This window comes from Buteo buteo, chromosome 1 (genome assembly GCF_964188355.1).
Source record: "Buteo buteo chromosome 1, bButBut1.hap1.1, whole genome shotgun sequence".
Taxonomy (NCBI): Eukaryota; Metazoa; Chordata; class Aves; order Accipitriformes; family Accipitridae; genus Buteo; species Buteo buteo.
The window spans coordinates 66,784,982-66,804,049 of record NC_134171.1 but is presented as its reverse complement, the minus strand read 5'-3'; the positions used below and the strand labels follow the sequence as shown (position 1 = coordinate 66,804,049).

The following is a 19,068-nucleotide window of genomic DNA, read 5'->3' as shown; positions in this document are numbered from 1 at the left end:
TGAACACTGTCATGGTTCTCTTCATACCTGACAACGCAGAATAGGTTGATATTTGCATTGTATACGGAGAAATCAATGAAAGCTGCTCTGGTCCCTCTGTCCAGCCACAGGTTCTTCTTAAGGCTAGCAATCTGCACAGCTGTCACTTCTCTGGTCCTTGAAAGGTCTTGGTAATAACCAGCCCCACTGTATGTGGCAATCAAGCCCCAATGGCTGCTCCCATTCAAGTCTTTCTCATTGGTGTATGTCCAACTAGTTCAGAAGTAAGTGAAACAGAGCATGTTGGTCTTTCCACTTTCAACTTACAATTAACAAAACAGACTCCAACCAAATCTGACCAAAGAAACATATCAGTAACTTAAAGCTGCTTTCACTTAAGAGGTACTTGTAAAAAGTTTTGATGTACCCTGAAGAAAGAGCTTACAAAGTTCCTTTGACTAACACAACAAAATTAAGATAGGAAGATGGGTCACAAATATATTAATTGTGAAAAGAACACATCAATCCACTCACACAGAGTTTCCATCCTCAAGGAAAGAAAGAAAATTGGCATTTACATAGTTATGTTCCACTTCCAAAACCTTTCACAGTTCAACACGCACATCGTCCCAAGACAGGCAGTGCTGTTCCTATTTTTAGCCAGGGACGACAACTCAGTGAAACCCACTGCAGTAATACAATCTGGAATTACAGAACAGGTGCTCATGAGTTGCAGTGCTGCACTCAGACCACAGCATGTCTCCCATGCATAACAGCTACCAATGGCACAATGACAGCACCTAAACTCAAATGGATCTATAGCACAGTCCTCTCCAAGTTCGGTAAGGTCTCTTCACAAGCAGAACTGGCAGCTGCTCTGGATTTACCTGGCTTTACAGACAGAACATATAGCAAATGCAGAGCTGCTTCTGCCAAGTGACTTATTGTGTAATTCAGCATAACCCAGGTCAGGAGAAAGAAAAAAAAAGTGTCTACAGGAATACTACGTACGCTGTTCCATTTCGAAGTCCAAAAGGAGCAGTATCTTCATTAGCTACAGAATAGACATCATAGCAATCTTTGATTTCATCCTTTAAATCTTCAGGTATCGAGCACGAACCATTTCTCACTTTCAGCTGTCGAATGCGAGGCACCCCTAGGAGCAAGTTCTCATAATAAATGAAGCTTTTGTTTTCTGCCATGGTTTTGTTGTTGTACCACATCTCCCAGTAAAGACCATCCAGCAAAGGGCCTTCTGTGAACTGGGGAAGACGACAGAATTTTAGTTTGCTTGCATGTTGCCAGCACTGTTTTTATAGATCTTCATTCTATGGATGTATTAGAATTGCAGTTGATAATTTTTCTGACATAAGACCTTATTGTTACCTGTCCTCCAAAGACATTCCACAACCTTGCCCTACCTTGCCCCACTAGCATTACCTGCGTTCTAAACTTTCACATATTAAAGGTCTACTTTGTTCCATAGCTTTGACATTGTGCACATAGATCTTCATGCACAACCCCTATTGCACGAGAAAAAAAGATCCTGCAGGTTAAATTTACAAGCCATGACACGACAAGCAAATCACGGCAACAGAGAGATAAAATATTGGTTTTAGATTACCTTCCAGAAGTCATCCATTGTGGACAAAGTTTTGAAATCAGTTTTCTCCATTTTTGATACAGGTGTTTCCAGGAAGAGCTGCGACATAACCCTGGTGTAATAGTACATACTGGAACTCACTGTCCCATAAGTCACTGCAAAAGATTTGGTAAGGAGAGGGGGTGAAGAGCAAGGGCAGTGGGGAAGGGGGGTGGAAAGGGGGATGGAGATAGAAAAATAGAATATAAAAGAAAAGAGGACTTCACTTGTTTTGAATACATCAAGCTGTATTTATATCGATTTTGCACTGAAAAGTTTAAGCTTCAGAACAAAACAAAATGCACACCAAGCAGCATTTGTCTGTGATTAAAATACAAAAAGCAGTGAAGAACAGACTGATCAATCAGTTTAAAATACCCAGTTCTCCCTCCTATACCTCATTCTATTATTACTGCTTCCACAAAAGCTAACTTCAAGAAAAACAAAGGCACAATTCAGCAATCTGAAGAGAGGCAACTAGTGCTTTTTTAGGTGACTTGTGCTATCCAAGGCAACCACACAAGACACGAGAGCTGGCATGGGTGGCACAAGACCTCAGGAGAACTATGCCCTGCTTGAGCAGATAATGACAGTCAAGTGGGATATCGCAGAGCACTGTGAATGACATTAGCCACCTATGGTTGGACAACAAAGCTCCACCCAAGATGTGCAGTGCTTCTGTTGAAGATTAACCTAAAAATGTGAAATTATCTGTTCTTTCTATGCAAGATGTTATTTGTATGTATATTAAGCTGACAGTCTAAAGACACTTCATCCACATCATTTGTAATCAGAAAAGAAAGCAGCTAGCATTCTTTAACCAAGGACATCCTGGAGTAATTGGGCCTTGAAGAACCTCAAAAAAGAATTAAAAGACCGATAAGAAGGAAACATCCCGCCCTAGAAAGCGCCGAAAGTTGAGTGATAGATAATGGGCATGAAGTCAGCGGACATCTGCGGTAACTAGGGGAAAGGTAAAGGTGGCAGGGGGAGATCACGACCACCAACTCAATTCAAGACCAAAAAGACTTACCCCCCCACACACTCCTTGAGCATGCGCTGTAGAATAAAAGAACACTGTACTTTTAATTCAAAGCAGAGAAAACCTTAGCCCAATAGAAATGGTGACAGATTAGTGACTACCAATTATGATTCTGGGGAAGGACTTTGGAAACTAAATGGGTGAATCCAAAACTGTGTAAATTGCTTGTTTGTTTAACTGTCGGGTGTGCTACATTTGTGGAATTACCACCTAGCACCCCTCTTTGCACAAATATGAAATAAATAATTTTTCTTCTGAGTATGTGATTATTGGCTTGCTGCACACTGGGTAATGAATCTGACTTTCAGACAACACTTCTAAGAGAATCTCCCCACAGAAAATAAATGACTGCATGTTTCTTTTCCTCACACGGGGCCGAGCTGAGGACCACACAGCATAAATTATAAAAGGACGTACAAAGCCGAGATGGCTTAAGAGAACAGTCTCTGGCACTGATACTGTTACTGCCTGTAAATACTTAAAACCATTTTATGGCTAAAACTCAGACAAGCCTGAAAGACTGAGTTTACACCAAACAATCTCCATCAGTTTTGACAATTTTATAAAAATATTTTATCACAGGGAAGAGAATGCGTTTTCTTTAGCAACCAGAGAACAAGAACTATTTTTAATAGACTGCTGTGGCACATGGAATGTATCACATGACTGTGCAATACCTGGTTTCTCTCTAAATACGTACTCTTAAAAATACAAGAGTACAAGAAATGCCCATAGCATTTAGCCTGCAGCAGAAAGCTCACTCCTAGGGCATGCCAAACCACAGACCAGTCTGTCCCAGAGTTATTGCTTACATGTAAAATTAGAAAGAATAGTACTTAAAAACACTAATGAGTAAGCAATATCTGTAGGTATTTAACACAGTATACTTCTCCTTTATTCTGTTACCAAAAATCTTTTTCTATAGCAAAACAAATTGTTAACAGCCTGCAGTCAATCTTTTCCCACTAAAACCAATTTCACTTTAATTCAGGTCCCTCACTGCTACACCTCTCCTGGTGGTACAGCATACCAGCCACAAGCAGTCTTACACAACTTTGCTCATAAACCCACACTAAGCATTCTTAAAGGACTTGGGAAGGGAAAACCCATTATATTTAATATATAACCATGCTTGCAGTACACCACCAAAACAGTTGCGTCAACAGTATAAAGTTTGGGGATTTGGGGTTTTTGGTAATCCTACTCCAGACAAGCAAGGCAGACTTGCTCTCAGAACCCGTCTACCAATGTAGTTTTGCATTTTCTTTTCCACTCCAAGATTCTCTTTCACAAAAAAGTAAAACTTCACCTTGTTCTATTGCAACTGATCATAAATGACAATTTAAGCATCACTGACGTTTCAGGCATTTAGAACAGAACTGCCCACACTAAAAATTGGAGACTTGAAACATATCGGCTAACAATGCATACAGATTTTGTTGTTATTCTCTCTAGTTACCAAGTAAAACTTCTATTTCACAACTCCATAGTTAAGTTCTATTTTGCACTATCTTACTAATTTTTATGCAATTATATGAACATGCCTTGTTTTGACTATCAACTTAAAAAACCCTAGAAATCTTGAAATAGAATTGTGTAAGGGCTTCAAATTCCCAAGGCCAGAAAAGAGGACTGGTCTCAGAACTGTTACATTATATCAGCCACAAGTGTTCAGGGTGCTGTGAGTACATCCTGTACTATCTATGCTCCAGTACCACTAAGGTTCCTCACCCTGAGAAAAGACCTGCAAACTCAGTTCAGGCTGTTGGGTCCAGGAATATTGTTGTGCGTGAGGCTGGAGATCTGTCAAGCGCCTCACTTCTGTACTAAGACTGTATTTAGTAGAAGCTACTAATATTGTCTTCAGTGTTGATTCTAGAGCACCTACCTCAAAGTAGTCACCTACTTAAGAGCCAAACAAAATTTAAAAAAAAAAAAAAAAAAAAAAAAGAGTAGGTTGAATGTTAAACTGTTCTGTGTTCTATAGTGTTATGATAATTCATATGATATCACAGACAACAAAACAGATGACACACTTAAATCATGGAAGTCTCCAGCTGTGATCCATATACCCCTGACTATATAAGTCCCAGATGCATTTAAAACATCCAGCATCATGCAAACTCAGATTATCAGATATTTCTAAGTAGTTAGCATTATCTCTGCCTTTCCACCTACTATCAATAACTTCTACTCTTAGAATGATCTGTACATAAGCTTGGTGATAAATTTGGTTTAATTTAATTTTTTGTCCTAGATGACTAACTCTTACTCCTCACATTTAACAGTTCTGTTCAGTTATTTCAAAATGTATAGCAGAAGCATTACACTGCAATGTCGTGCTACATTAAAAAAATGCTCCCTAAAAACAAAGAGTAAGTATAGCCTGCTTAAATGTTCAAAGCTTGTTAAGGCACAGAAAGTTGCAGTATTTTCAACCTCAAGCAACAATGCACGCACAGAAACAAGAGAAACATTTAATTCCAAATATTTGCCTACACACCTGCCCATTAATTCTTCTCCCATGTCACTGAAACAACCTTCATTCTGGAATCACAGAGAGCAAGCAGATAGTACAGAACAGGATGCATTAGTGCTGAATGGTACTTACGGACACACAAGACCACAAGGAAAATCATGTATGTAACCAACTCCCGCAAAACACTTTTTAGATATCGTTCTCTGCTGGTGTTGCTTTCTTCCATGAGTCTTGTCCCCCACAGACCTTGAAAGGAAATCAGATATAATGATGTACACAGATGTCTGATACTAGACACAGAAGTGACATAAGTTAAGTGGTTTTGAAAGCTTAACCTATGTCATGTCTGCTGCAGGTTCTTCTGTGGATTTTAAACTGATCTAAGTTCAAGCAAGAACAACTTCTTCTGTAGGCTGAAAGGGGCCCAAGGCAGTTATTTGCTATTCATGAGATACCACAATAATTTAGTAACAGCTCAGCAGAACTCTAACAGAATCTGCTGAATATTTGCCAGAAATGGTGTCACTTAAAGCCATATGGTATGAAAACAGATGCAAGTATACAAAGACATGCACAGCCAGCCATCCTTCAAAAAATGAAGTGCAGTGTTTTGATTTTTTTTAAATATGAAAAGCATTGTTAGATGAATGAAAATCCACGTTCAGTATCTAACCTTTAATAGCAGTCTTAACTAACTTTCTACCTGGAAGGAGGACGCATCAGTCAAACGTATTTTTAAAGAAAACAAATCACAACCCTCCTCTCCCAAACAGGCAAGGCATATCCAACAGACACACAGCAGGGATCTTGGTGAGTATTTCTACATGATTTCTTTCCCTGCGCGACAGTTATCATTGAAACATCAGCAGCGTCCTAAATGAGCAACCGCCATCTAGGTGTCAAAGTGGGTAACTGCATTAGCTGAACTATTCCTGCCTCTTACTAGCTTCCTATTTGTACTGGGTTTGTGTGCCAAGGTTTTGGTAGTGGGGGGGCTACAGGGGTGACTTCTGTGAGAAGCTGCGAGAAGCTTCCCCTATGTCCCATGAAGCCAATGCCAGCCGGCTCCAAGACAGACCCACCGCTGGCCAAGGCTGAGCCCATCAGCAACAGCGGTAGTGCCTCTGGGATAACATATTCAAGAAGGGGAAAAAAGTTGCTGGGACACAGAAACTGCAGCCAGAGAGAGGAGTGAGAACATGTGAGAGAAACAACCCTGCAGACACCAAGGTCAGGGAAGAAGGAGGGGGAGGAGGTGCTCCAGGCACTGGAGCAGAGATTCCCCTGCAGCCCGTGGTGAAGACCATGGTGAGGCAGGCTGTCCTCCTGCAGTCCGTGGAGGTCCACAGTGGAGCAGACAGCCACCTGCAGCCCAGGGAGGACCCCACACCAGAGCAGGTGGATGGCAGGAGGAGGCTGTGACCCCGTGGAAAACCCACGCTGGAGCAAGCTCCTGGCAGGACCTGAAGATCTGTGGAAAGAGGAGCCCATGCTGGAGCAGGTTTTCTGGCAGGACCTGTGACCATGTGGGGGAACCCACACTGGAGCAGTCTGTTCCTGAAGAACTGCAGCCCATGGGAAGGGCCCACATTGGAGAAGTTTGTGGAGGACTGCCTCCCATGGGAAGGACCCCACGCTGGAGCAGGGGAGGAGTGAGGAGTCCTCCCCCTGAGGAAGAAGGAGCGGCAGAGACAAGGTGTGGGGAGCTGACCCCAACCCCCATCCCCTGTTCCCCTGCGCCGCCGGGGGAAGGAGGTGGAGAGAACCGGGAGTGGAGTTGAGTCGCGAAGGAGGGAGGGGTGGGGGGAAGGTGGTTTAAGATTTGGTATTACTTCTGGTAATACCAAACCCTACTCTGGTTTGGTTGGCAATAAATTAAGTTAATTTTCCCCAAGTCAAGTCCGTTTTGCCTGTGATGGTAATTAGTTGAGGGATCTCTCCCTGTCCTTACTTGACCTACGAACCTTTTGTTGTACTTCTCTCTCCTGTCCAGCTGAGGAGAGGGAGTGACAGAGCAGCTTTGGTGGGTACCTGGCACCTAGCCAGGGCCAACCCACCACACTATTATACCTGACATTCTCAAGAAGACAGTGTAAGAGAAGTTACTGAAGTTTGGTGATCCCTTCCAAAAAGGTAACAGAAAAGCAAAAGGATCTTTTAAATGGAGTCTCTAAAAGAAACAATCATCTGAGAAGAGAAAGCAGTTAGTAACCACCATACTTATTTCCTATGCCTAACACAGAACAGAAAAAAAAGCTGAGAACAGCTGCTGATGCTCAGACCAGAACTGCTACCTTCAAGGTACTTCTCTTCATTTAAGCCTAAATAAAGCAAGGCAATTTGAACTTAGTTTATGGTGGGAAAGAAAGCATATGAAAATAAAAACTCACTCATACAGAAGTGCAAACTTCCACCCTTTTCAGGTATTTTAAATAGCCAGCCTTTTAAAGCATCCTTTATGTTCTCCGTAGATGGAAATGGAATAACCTCAAACTCCCTAGGAAAAAATCTTGGATCCATCAAACATACCACAGTAATTTTAAGTCAAATGGAACAGCAACAAGGGACAGCCAAAACATGTTATAAATCTGACAATGAAGCAAGAGTTCAGCTGCTTTGCAACCACTGCTGTAAGACTAAAACAGACAAAGGGCTAATCTGCCTGCTGCAGAACTTCATTTGCTAACAAAGAGATGGGAATAAGGAAGCTCTTCCCTCTACCTGCAAATACAAGGTGTATTCAGAAAAAAAAAAAAGTGTGTCAGATGTTTTTAGAAGCCTTTCAGCTACCACATTTTTAAGTTGTGACCTAACGACAAAGTCAACCAGGAAACTTCTCTTGCATAAGCACAGCAAGCACTAATAGTCTTAGCATTAATCTCTGTTCACACTCCTTAATTAGTAACTTATAACTTTTACAGGTGTCAGCCCCCAAAACAAGAAAGCTTTTTCAAAGCTGTTCTTTAAGGCTAAGTCTGAAAATTTACAGATAAAGACTGCAACTTCACTACACAGAATGCCAAATCCTCACCATTAGGTCATTCTTGAAGACAGAAACACAAAACCAAAAACATTTACAGAGTCACTAATGATAAAGAACTCAACAAATTCAGCCTCTAACACTGCACTACGTTGCACTAGCAACCCTCATAATAAAGGGAGGAAAACATTGTGGAAGAGAGGAAGAAAAGGCTGGAACAGCCAGTGAGCTAAGCTGGCAAGAGAGCCGAGTCCCAGCTGTCAGCACATTACTCACCAATAAGAAATGTGGTGAGCAGAAAGCTTGCAAGCTCAAATTCTGTCATATTAGAATATTGTTAGGAGTCAGTCAGCAAAAAACCAAAAGAGCACCAGAGATCATACAATGATCTTTGTGTTAAAGAAATCTGGATTTGCCCATCAGCTAGATTGAAGCTTTCATTAGTTGCCACATTTTTAGAAGACATGTACACTACTCCCCTTTTTGCAATATTAGAATATTGGTTTAGATGCATCAAGAATAGTGGCGGTAAGCAGTGCTGGATTTAAGCTGACATCTACTGCAAGCACCAAAACCATTTCGTTTCTAGCCTCAATTGATCGTTTTCAGTTAATTCCTTATATAAATTTGCTATTCATCAACTTTTTGACAGAATCTACGTACTCTTTCATTCAAAGAAATCTGCAACTAACAATTCTCTCATACTCATTCTGTAGCCCAAACGGCTTAGCCAAAGAGTACATGAACTCAGAATAGTTGTCAAAAAATAATGATCAAGTGCAAATAAAACTACAGATGAAATTTCATCTTACAATAAAAAGTCTGGCTTGTTAGGTAACACAGGAAATTAAAATCTTTGTTTACACATATATAAAGTGTTAGATACATACATGTAATATACATAATGTATATGTACTTACATATACATATATACCTACATAATCATAAAGCCAAGTTTATAAGGTATAGAATGCCTATTAAGTAATTCAGATAAATGTAAAAGTCTTAAATTCTGAAAATGCTCAGCCAAGATAAGTATCACTAACTAATCTGCCTAAACAGAAATTCAGATGCTGGGGAAAGAATGCAGCAGGGGGAAGGAGAGGAAAGTGACCCTCAGGCAAAGATGCTTTGTCCCAAAACAACAACAAAACACAGGCTCACAATCCTTAGTTCACATTCCTTTGTGACGTACAATCAGAGCCTGCACTAGTTCAACTCAGTAAAAATGTCATGATGCATTCTTCATGAAAGTAACAATTAATGAGTGACTGGAAATTACATTTGATACATCCATTTAACAATGGCTAAGAAAACCTTTCAAGAAATGCCCCACATACACTCCTTAGTATTGACACACATGAGGACACAGTAGCACTGGGTCACCAAAGTACAGCTCTGAGGGGCAGATTACCTTTCCAGCCTGGTTCTGGAAATGGACTTTGCTCTTATTCATCAAAACTTTTGATTACTCTCTCCTTAACGGAGTTGAATAGTCATTCCCTCCTCTCCCCTCAGCATCTGGGATATTTGCTGAAGAGATCTGCAAAACTAGAGGGACTAAAGCTACTTAAACAGAGACTCTTGTTAAAATCTGAAAAGAATCCACAAAGAGAAGAAGCTAAAATACAGATAGTCTGAAGTAGTTGACTTTCTATTCACTTAGTAACTCCTGTTACAGTCACTCCAATAGTTGCAATTACCAAAATTCCATTACCTTAAATCCTCTCTGCATTTTTATTTCACAGCTGACAGTAAGAAAAGTGTTAAGCAGTCATTCAATATCCTTCAGCTGATGAAAGGCAACTTGTTTAGCCATGGTAACACTTTTGATATCCAAAGGATTAATCCCTCTTATTGAATTGTTTAGTGAAATGGAATTTCATTAAACAAATCTATGCTAACTTTCCTCTAGTTATCTTGAAATAAAACCGAGTACTGAGGATTTCATTTTCCAGTCTTGAAAGATCCTCACAGTTATCCATGAAATGTCAAAAGAACTACTGAGTGCTCTTTCCAGTATTAAAACCTCACTTATCCTTCAAGTGCCCTATATTAATATCAGGCTTGAAATCAGCCCTTTTGCTGTGTAGCCTGCAGCAACCACATTCTTCAGGGAAGGTTAGTTACTTAGGCAGCAGGCAAGTACAGCACCCTGCAGTACCTCCACAGCATGAAAGTCACACCTACCCATTTACGGTGTCTATGAATTAATGGCAATACTCTCATGAAAGAGCCAGAAAAGGATTTTTCTACTACAGCAACTTTAGCTACACTTGCCTATAAACACAAAATGTATGCAGGTCAGAAATCAACAGAAACTGTGGATAGTAACCACAGGGATAAATCCACTCCAAACATGCCTAAAACATGAAACCAAGCCTTTTCATTTTACAGCTAAAAATAGAATACTACCAGCGTACACTGTCTCGAACAGCAACAGGCAGCTTTGTCCACAGCCATTATTGAAAATATTTTTTTTTGTTTTCTTGCACTGCAAAAACGTGTAACTTTGCACCATTCTCCACACAGCACACACTTGATTAATAATAGGCTTACACACACCCAGTAGTGTAAGGAGAACCACACCAGTTGAAAGGATACATAACGTTACCATGTCAAAGGTGGTCCTCCCGGTGCAGTCTGAGAACAGAAATTAAAAGTTCACGCTACGGATGTGCATCAGCTCCCAAAGTGGTCATTCTAGCCCAAGATAGATTGCTTCTAGGCAGCAAGACAGGCAAGGGATCCATCTATCAGAGCAGGGCCAGAGTATCTTCTCTGGCAACATCAGCCTGATACTGATGCCACTAAAGGCCCAGCTGCATTTATTCTGCCCAGCACAGAATGCAGCTTCACCAAAAGCCAATTCCTCTTGGTTCTGCTGCTTGCTCAGAACAAGGTTAAAATACATATATAGGCTTAAAAACAAAAAAACTGCTAGGAAAAAAAGCATACTAAAAATAAGCAACCTTCCTCCACCTAAAACCAACCCGCAGCTGTAGATCCAGATAAACTATAGATGATTCAACAAAGCATTTTACTAAGCCTTTGTTAGAACAGTATCTCGGGGTGTGTGGGGAAGTCTGTCTGATGGCCTTTCTTTCTATCTGCGAATACTCTGACCTCACAAAAACCACTTGTTATTAAGGTCTGCCTTCACACTCAAAATGGCTCAGAAACCAGCACCAAAATCAGTCCTAGCGTAGATAATCCATTTTTGAGTATTATGGCAGAAACCACGATGGAGAAGAAACAGTAGCAATTTATGCCAGGTCATCACCAAGTCACTCTCACACTCACCTCATGTTAAAACACCACAATTTTTCACCACAGTTAAAAGCATATACAGGAGCTTCCTTCTCAGCAACAGCTAGTACGAAGGGAGCATCTGAACAGTCTACTTAGATAAGCACTTTTGTAAAAGGACTTTACTTTCTCCACATGAAGCAGCTCCTTTCCTAGGCATTTATGTATCTCAGTGACTGACTAAACTAAACACACCATTGAAGTCTCCAAACAGAGCAGTGCCAGTTCATGCACAACATAATTATCATTTATATTTTTTTCCTGGCCATTCTGGTCTTGTTATGAAGTGACTTAGTTCACTGAACACTCTCCCAATAAAATCTGTTGAAAACATGCTCTATTCCATAATCTCTATGAGTCTGACCTGTATCCAAGTAAAACACTGCAATGATCAAGAGGGATTTATTTTGGTGCAAGACAGCTGAAGTCACAGAAATCATTACAGCAAACAATTTTTGAATGCACATGAAAATCAAAGTGACAGTATACAGGACATACAATAGCCTAATGTGCAAGTCCCTGCTTAAAATCAAGTTTGTTTTGACACCTCTGCTGATGCTGTGCCAGCCAGTAGCAGTACTATCTATCACTTCAGAAAATCCACGTTTTTAGAAGAAGAAACCTTACTTTCTAAATACGGTTTACTTTTCCTGCAACTTTATAAAGATTTTGTCTGACATTTAAACAAATCCTCATGATTTGATGCTGACATTTTAAACTTCTCTGAAAAGGAAGGGGGGGGTTTCTCACATGTGCTCCCACAACCTTGAATCCAAAGAACTCCCCATCCACCATTTTCTCTACTGTGTCAAACCAACCCCGTACAGGGCCAGCTCAGCACAGAGTTAACGCAGTAAGCTTAGAATGAGACTCCAAACGCTCATACGATATGCTCCCACTTACGCTTCAAACTACATCTCTGGTCACCAGCTGCATGTCAACAGGCAGCTCTCAACAACCGAGGGCAGCTCCAAGGCACTGCGCAATATTGGAGAAAAGCAAAAGTGAATAAAACACTCTCCCAACAACCCCACTCTAAGCACAAATGCCATCCTAACCACCTCTTTTATAGGACAGAGGATGCTGAAAAGACAAGTATTCTGCTCCAACTCTCCAAAGACCTGGTGTTGGGTCAGAAAAGCCACCCGTATCTAAAAACCACTGACGAGAGCCTCTTACACTGAAAGCAGCCAGGATTAATACCCGAGGGGCAGAAAGCTCTGTGATCCAGAGGAAAAGGAGAGAGGTGTGCGTGCGTTTGTGCGTGCTGGGTGGCATAACCAGGACAGAGATCAGAATACGGATGTGCCTGAAGAAGTGGCGACACAAACAGGGGCAAAGCACGCACGGACAGACGGGAGATGGGAAAGGAACACGGGCAGAGGAAAAAGAGGACGGAGAGCAAAGGGGTGGGTGGGTGGGTGGAAGAAAAGGCAGAGGGACTACAACCTCCTCATACACGCTCCTCTTGGCGACAGTCTGCAGGAAAAGGCAGCGAGCCGCGGAGGCCGAGAAAGACTCGGAGCCTCGCACCGGCCGGAGGGGCCCGGGCAGGGGGTGGCGGGGAGGGGGGCAGAGGCCGGCTCTCACCTCGCAGCCGCCGCGCCAGGCGCTTGGCCCAGGCCGCTCGGTGGGGCGCGGCGCCGTCGGGCGGCACCTGGTGGCGGCCCAGCGCCTCCGCCCCGCCGCGCCCCGCGGGGAGCCGCCGCTGCCGCCGCCCGCCGTCGCTCTGACCCGCCGCGCCGCTGCCCAACGACGACGAAGCGCCGGCCGCAGGGCTGCCCCACTCCACGTCCATCTCCAGCACCGGCCCTGCCGCCGCCGCCTCCTCCTCCTCCTCCTCCTCCTCGGGCTCGAAACCCGGGTTGTCCCGGCTCCAGGCCTGCCGCGAGCAGGCGGAGAGCGGCGGCGACGGCGGGCAAGAGCCGGCCCGCGCCGCCTCACCCAGCCGCTCCAGCTCCAGCTGCTCCCGACCGCGCCGGCAGCCCCCACGGCCCGCCATCAGCACGCCAACGCCGCCTCCGCCCCTTCCCCGCCCTCCGGCGCCGGCCCGGAAAGCCCGGGGTACGGAGGGAGATGTAGTTGCCCTGCCTCCCAGCGGGAGCGGCGGACGGCGCTTCCTTCCCTCCCTCCGCCGTGCCCTGAGAGAGCGGTGCGGCCCTGAGAGAGCGGTGCGGCCCTGAGGGCCGCGCTCCCGCCGAGTGCCTTCCCCCCCCGCGAGGCCTGAAGCCCCGAGCCGAGCCGTGAGGCGGGAAGCCCGGCGGCGCCTCTGTGATAGCGGTGGCCGGGCATTTCAGGCCAGCTCGCCGCTCTCCCTCGGTACAGGTGGAAGGAGGCCCCCGCGGAGGGGTTTTACCCCCTTAATAAGTTGCGGGGGGAACAGCTATTTCACACAATTTTAAGAAAGAGAGACGTTAAAGCAGCCAGAAAGCTCCCCCCCCCCCCAAACCCCACCCCAAAGCGGCAAACAGTAATGGAGCCCACAGGTACAGGGTCTTGTGGTTTTTATTTAAATCTGGTTACAGCAAAATACAGGCTGGCAGTAGAGAGAGCAGCATGCCAGGGAGGTAACGCTCGCTCTGCGTGTCCGACAGTGTCCGTCTCGCTTCCCCGCACCTCTGCCAACGGCATCCCCTGAGGCCGGTGCGACGTGCGGTGTGGAGGGCTGGCACTGCTGGCAGCCAAGGGGAGGCCACGGGGTAAAGAAGCTGCCCCAAACCCCAAAAGTCACCACGCGCTCTACACTTACAAACAGTTACCCGAAATGAAGCTACTCCCCCCTCCCCTTAGGTAGGAATTGAAAAAGAAGGGAAACGTTACATTTGTCTCCCTTTAAAGGGTGACTTCGTTATTTTCAATGCTGTGATGATCTCGAGCATCCTCAGCGCTCTCCAACGTTTGATTGCTGTTATCGTCAGGGGTCTCAGCTGAAACGCGGACCTGGCTCTCCCTGCTTTCCATGGTCTGGTAGCTATCCCCTCTGACACCAGCCTTGCTATCATCTCCTGCCTCATGGCTATCGAATTTCTGCCGGCTGTCGTTTTCCATGCTCCGGTCATGCTGCTTGCTGTCCACCTCGCTGCTGTCCTGCCCGTGGCTCTTGTCAGCCCATTCCCTGCTGATGGCGTGCTTCTCCCGGGAGAGCCCCGTTTGCTGGCTGTGTGCATCCAGGGCACTCTCATCCTCCTCACTGGCATCATACACAATGAGCTGTGTTAGAAAGCAAAATAAGAAAGAGCCACTGTCACTCCTGAGAAACTGATCTTGCAACGGGTGTTGCCGGACTGCACCAAAGCAAGCTGCATAGGCTGCGGGGACACTCAAAGCCTGCATGATACATCTCTGCCTGGAGACACGGTGGTCTTTTATGGAGTTACGTGAACATTGCACATTACGAGAAACTGAAGTTTGATCCTGGCCTCGCATTTCATGTGTGCAAGTATATCATGATAGCGCAAATTGCAGTGTTGCACAGCTAGCAGCAGCAGGCAACACTCCTCCCTCGGCACATCGACAGCCATCAATAACCCCTAGTTTGGGGTATCCAGAGAAAGGAAATGCATTCCTTCACTTACACCTACTTTCCCCTTACCAATCCTTTTCAAAACTGACTCCCATAAAATAACGTGTCCATTTTCAAGTTCCCTACCCTTTTCCAAAAACCTCAGTACCATTGCTCAGAGCTATTTACCTTTTTTGCAGCTTTGTGGAGTTTGCCAGACTCCACCACTGTGGCTTTTGCCCTCACCCTGTAGGCCACGCTGTCGCCTCTGCCACTGTTGTCTCCTCGGGTGAAAGGGAAAGGAGGGAAGGGTACAGTTACTGGAATGTCTGTGGGAAAAGTCGTGACAACCTCATCAGATTCATCCGTGTCATTGGAATCATTATCATCGTTGTCATCATCCACATCTTCATGGCTCTTGCTTGACACATCAGGAAAGTGCTGAAAAACATTTATTATGCATCAGGCAAGTGAACATATATATGAGATGTGCAGACTGGTATCTGCCCTGCTCACCCAGGGCTTATGCACTGTTGAGGAGCGATGTGCACTAATTGCTCTGAACTCGCCTCACCCTGCCTGAAGCTTTTGATTGAGGAAAATAAGTGCTGCTACACACTGGCTGCCCCGCAGCACTCAGCTGACATTTTGCTGTTCAAAACACTTACCGGTTGTACTGGGACATCCACGCTTTCTTCTGAAGAGTAAAGAGTCTGAAAACAACATAGAATAAAACTCACTATTAGCACACTAAAGCATATACAGCAGAGCTGATCAGCTTGTTAACTGTTCTTTAAGCACTTAATCCTAACTTGCAAATCTTGCCATTGAAAGGTGCTCTGCTTTCTCTTCCCATTAGTTGCCCATACCTGCTGAGGTGACATCAGGTCATTCTGTGTGTGCTGCAGACTCTCCAAAGACTGAGAATTCATGTGGTGGCGGTGGTATCTGTGTGAGTGATGGCCCCTGGGATCCTTCAAGAGAAAAAAAAGGGGGGGGGGGGTTTAATCCACAAAGGTGCATAAAGGAGTACGCAAAGCTGCCTGCATCACAACCTTTGTTTGCACGCAGATGTGGCATCTGCAATACATACTCCCTTTGTACAGCATGTGTCCTCAGCAATTCATTGCAGTAGGAAGAGGACTCAGAACAAGCCATGATCACAGATGAACATTATACCCAAACAATGTAATACAGAAGATGTGCCTCTCCCACTGGCAGAGCCTGGGGAATTTCAGATCAATTTCTCCAGCTGGTTTTTATTGAGTGAAATTTGGAGTTATATCTAACAACCATCATTCTGCTAATTCTCAGGTCCTTTTCCCAAGAGTGATTTATCTCCCACATCATGAAGACTCTAAACTAAATGCAGTAGCTGATTCTCAGAGCAAAGAATTTATTTTACATGGGTGGTAGCTGGCGATAGAGTATAAATCAAATAGCTATACACGAGACTAACACAGTTCACTTGCACCACTCAAAAAAATCATGGGAATTGAAGTGCTCTTTCAGCACCAAATATTGTCATCTGATCCACACTAATGAAATGTAGATTATAGTAGTTGTGCCATGCTACAGTCCTTTTCTCTTTTTAACTGGCAGCTTACACATTTTTCATTTAGAAAAGAAGTTTACGGTGCTAGTCTGGAGATACAACTAATGGAAGTCCACAACCAGGATGCCTAACATGGCAAAAGTCTACTGACATCCGTGGCACTCTGCTTTGGCTGCCTAAGAAACTTGCTCATAACAGCCAGGTGAGGACACATTCTGCAAGCAGCTACAATCATAAAACAAGTATGAGACAATGTGTATTAGAGAAAAAAAAATCAAAAAGCATTTATTAAAGAAAATTAATAGAAAGACAAAAGGAGCTTACATGTTTTTCTTCAGAGCTGGCAGAAATGGCATGCTGCTTGTATTTACTCACCTTGAAGGGAGAAAAGAGAAAAAGCATTTGTCAGTATTAATTTCTTGCTAATATGCAAAGAAAATATGCAAGTGATTACTGATACACATTTGTGATTTACTCACTGGCCATGCAGCGGTGATGCTGATAAGGCATAAACACAGAACTGTCGCCTTCATTGTGATTTTTTACCTAGAAAATATTTTGGAACAGTGAGTCAACAAGGTAAAATACCACAAAAATGCAATAGACTTTTTCTTTCTCCTGGTGTCCTTCACTGTGCCAAGACCAGCTCTCTGCTAAGGATTCATTCTGCCCACGCCAATCTTTTTCTTCTGTCCTCCACCACCACCCCACACCCATCTTTTTTGTAACTCAAAAGCTACAAGAATTTTAAAGCCAGGTACGAGAAGTGCTGAGCAGTGGTGAGAGTAGCCACACTGAGGAGAGCAGACTCCTTCTGTCATCTACTGACTTGCAGTGGCAAAGGAAAAGCTTTGTGAAAAACAAAGTGCTATAAAGATTAGCTTTGGTTTATCTTCCTTCATTTAACATTTTGTCAGAAGAGACAGGACAAGACAAACTCAGCTTGGATTATCTTTTCAGTTATTTTAAAACTAGTTTTCAGGGTTATTAACTGAAGTCGCTGTGAGTAAACTCAGTTTATATGAATATAAACTGCTCTTATTGATAGACCTTTATTTCCCCCTCAGGAAGTTTGAACAGAATAACCCGTGTTTCCAAGCGAGAGGTGAAGTAAAATATCTGCCCACATTGCCATTTTAGAACTTTAATAAATGAGTGATTCCTGCTGAATTAGGAGAGTGCTGAGCTACAGTAAATTTTGGTGCTGACAGACCAATTCCCAGGATAAGGAACATTCCTGAGAAATTAAACCGATTTACTGATGAACAAGAGGCATTTAAAACTTTAGTAAATCATAGCAGAAAAGAAAGGCTAGTAAGGGCACATTTAAAATACATTAATAAGGCTGGCCCTGAGGCAGGACACTCTATTAGAGGTATTGCAATTTCAAGAGTTACAGAGAATGTAACTCTCTGTACAGTGTTACAGTGTGTGTCCCATCCAGTCAGTAGTGTGCAGCACAAACTGCAAGCCTGCCAGGAAAAACAGGGACACTGCCAGGCAGTGGTTACACGACAGAGGAAGCTTTCTGTGTTCAAGTACCAGCTTTGAGTTTCCAGCACTTGATTCAGTGGCAGGGTTTTCAGTAACCTCCTCCTGACATCTATCAGCACACAGTTTTAAATTGTGACTATGTATAATACCTTGCATCACTAGAGCAATGTTGCTCCTATAAAAGCACACCTTCTTCCACAGAGAAACATCAAATGTCCCTGTCCAGTGAAGGAGTTTTCAAAGATCTCCTGCCCAACACTTCCTTGACTAAAGCTGCAGACAAAATGGCACGCCAGGTAAAAAAGCAAAATATTACCTTCTCTGGTGCTGGAGGAGTCAGCTGCGACAAGAGCGCTCTTAGTGATCCCAGCAGCAGCTCCAGCCGGTTGGCTACCAGCAGATCTGGCTTTCTCTCCTTATCCCCTGACTGCCCGACATCTCCGACCTCGGGGAATTTAAACCCTGTCCCAGGCACAGCCACCAATCCCCATGTGGCGGAAAAAGATGAAGTCATGAGGCTCCTGGCCACCGTCCTGCCCACGTTCTCCTACACTTCCTCTTTGGCTTTGTGGCTTTTGAAGCAAACAAAAGCTACTCTATGGTTAAAACATTACTTATGGGCAAGATCATTAACCAGCAGGTTTGTTGAATGCACAGCATTTGGTATCATGTAGGAGGACTTCAGGGCATGTCTGTCCTCCTTTTGTGGAAAGGCAGTGCCCAGTTTCCCAGAAACCTTTCATGCCCTGTTGCATAGGGGGTAGGAGTATGTAATGTGTGCAGAAAGAAAGAGATGTGAACATAAAACTCCCCCAAAAAGTCTTAATGCTTCCACAAAGTTATAGATTTGCTCTCCAATGTACATATATTGTAACGGGAATTGCAAAGACAGGGTGCAGAATATGGCCTTTTGCCTTCTTGGTCTGACCTAGGTAAAAAAAATAAATAAAAAAAAAAAAATTAGCGTGTCTCAATAGGCATTCTGCATCCAGAAACTTGTTTGTAAAGGTATACAAGAACCACTGATAGTTTAGTTTTAAAGGGTTTGTGCACCATTATTAGAAATTCTCACTCCTTTTCTATTCT

The 19,068-nt window shown here is 43.8% G+C and overlaps 2 protein-coding genes across 5 annotated transcripts in view; both read right to left on the bottom strand.

Annotated features, from left to right (window-relative positions):
• Nucleotides 1–13,461, bottom strand: part of PKD2 (polycystin 2, transient receptor potential cation channel) — a 30,542-nt gene extending 17,081 nt beyond the window's left edge. The window contains exons 1-5 of one of the 3 annotated variants that reach the window (XM_075034569.1): nt 13,022–13,461; nt 5,275–5,388; nt 1,604–1,737; nt 991–1,241; nt 28–252 (exon numbers count right to left, since the gene is read on the bottom strand). In XM_075034569.1, coding sequence (XP_074890670.1) covers nt 28–252; nt 991–1,241; nt 1,604–1,737; nt 5,275–5,388; nt 13,022–13,433 — 1,136 coding nt within the window. In that variant the 5' untranslated portion in view covers nt 13,434–13,461. Of the gene's footprint in view, nt 1–27; nt 253–990; nt 1,242–1,603; nt 1,738–5,274; nt 5,389–12,334; nt 12,410–12,880; nt 12,905–13,021 lie in introns of those variants that run through there. The other 2 variants (XM_075034587.1, XM_075034580.1) reach the window with 2 other exon arrangements.
• A 463-nt stretch (nt 13,462–13,924) lies between these two features.
• SPP1 (secreted phosphoprotein 1) lies at nt 13,925–18,433 on the bottom strand. Of its 2 annotated transcripts, none has more exons than XM_075023030.1 (7): nt 18,299–18,433; nt 16,968–17,034; nt 16,813–16,863; nt 15,746–15,907; nt 15,602–15,646; nt 15,123–15,374; nt 13,925–14,641 (listed from the first exon to the last, which is right to left on the bottom strand). In XM_075023030.1, exons 2-7 carry the CDS (start codon nt 17,019–17,021, stop codon nt 14,264–14,266), a joined length of 942 nt encoding a protein of 313 aa, XP_074879131.1. In that variant the 5' UTR covers nt 17,022–17,034; nt 18,299–18,433; the 3' UTR covers nt 13,925–14,263. The 2 variants fall into 2 exon arrangements, with proteins under 2 accessions (XP_074879131.1, XP_074879215.1); XM_075023114.1 differs by having other exon boundaries at nt 15,803–15,907.
• Between the last annotated feature and the right edge of the window lie 635 nt (nt 18,434–19,068).

Coding starts and splice junctions, on each gene's coding strand:
- SPP1 (XM_075023030.1), bottom strand. CDS start 17,021: ATGAAGGCGACAGTTCTGTGTTTATGCCTTATCAGCATCACCGCTGCA. Junction 16,864..16,967: donor GCATCACCGCTGCATGGCCA/GTGAGTAAATCA, acceptor TCTCCCTTCAAG/GTGAGTAAATACAAGCAGCA. Junction 15,908..16,812: donor CCAGCTCTGAAGAAAAACAT/GTAAGCTCCTTT, acceptor TTTCTCTTGAAG/GATCCCAGGGGCCATCACTC.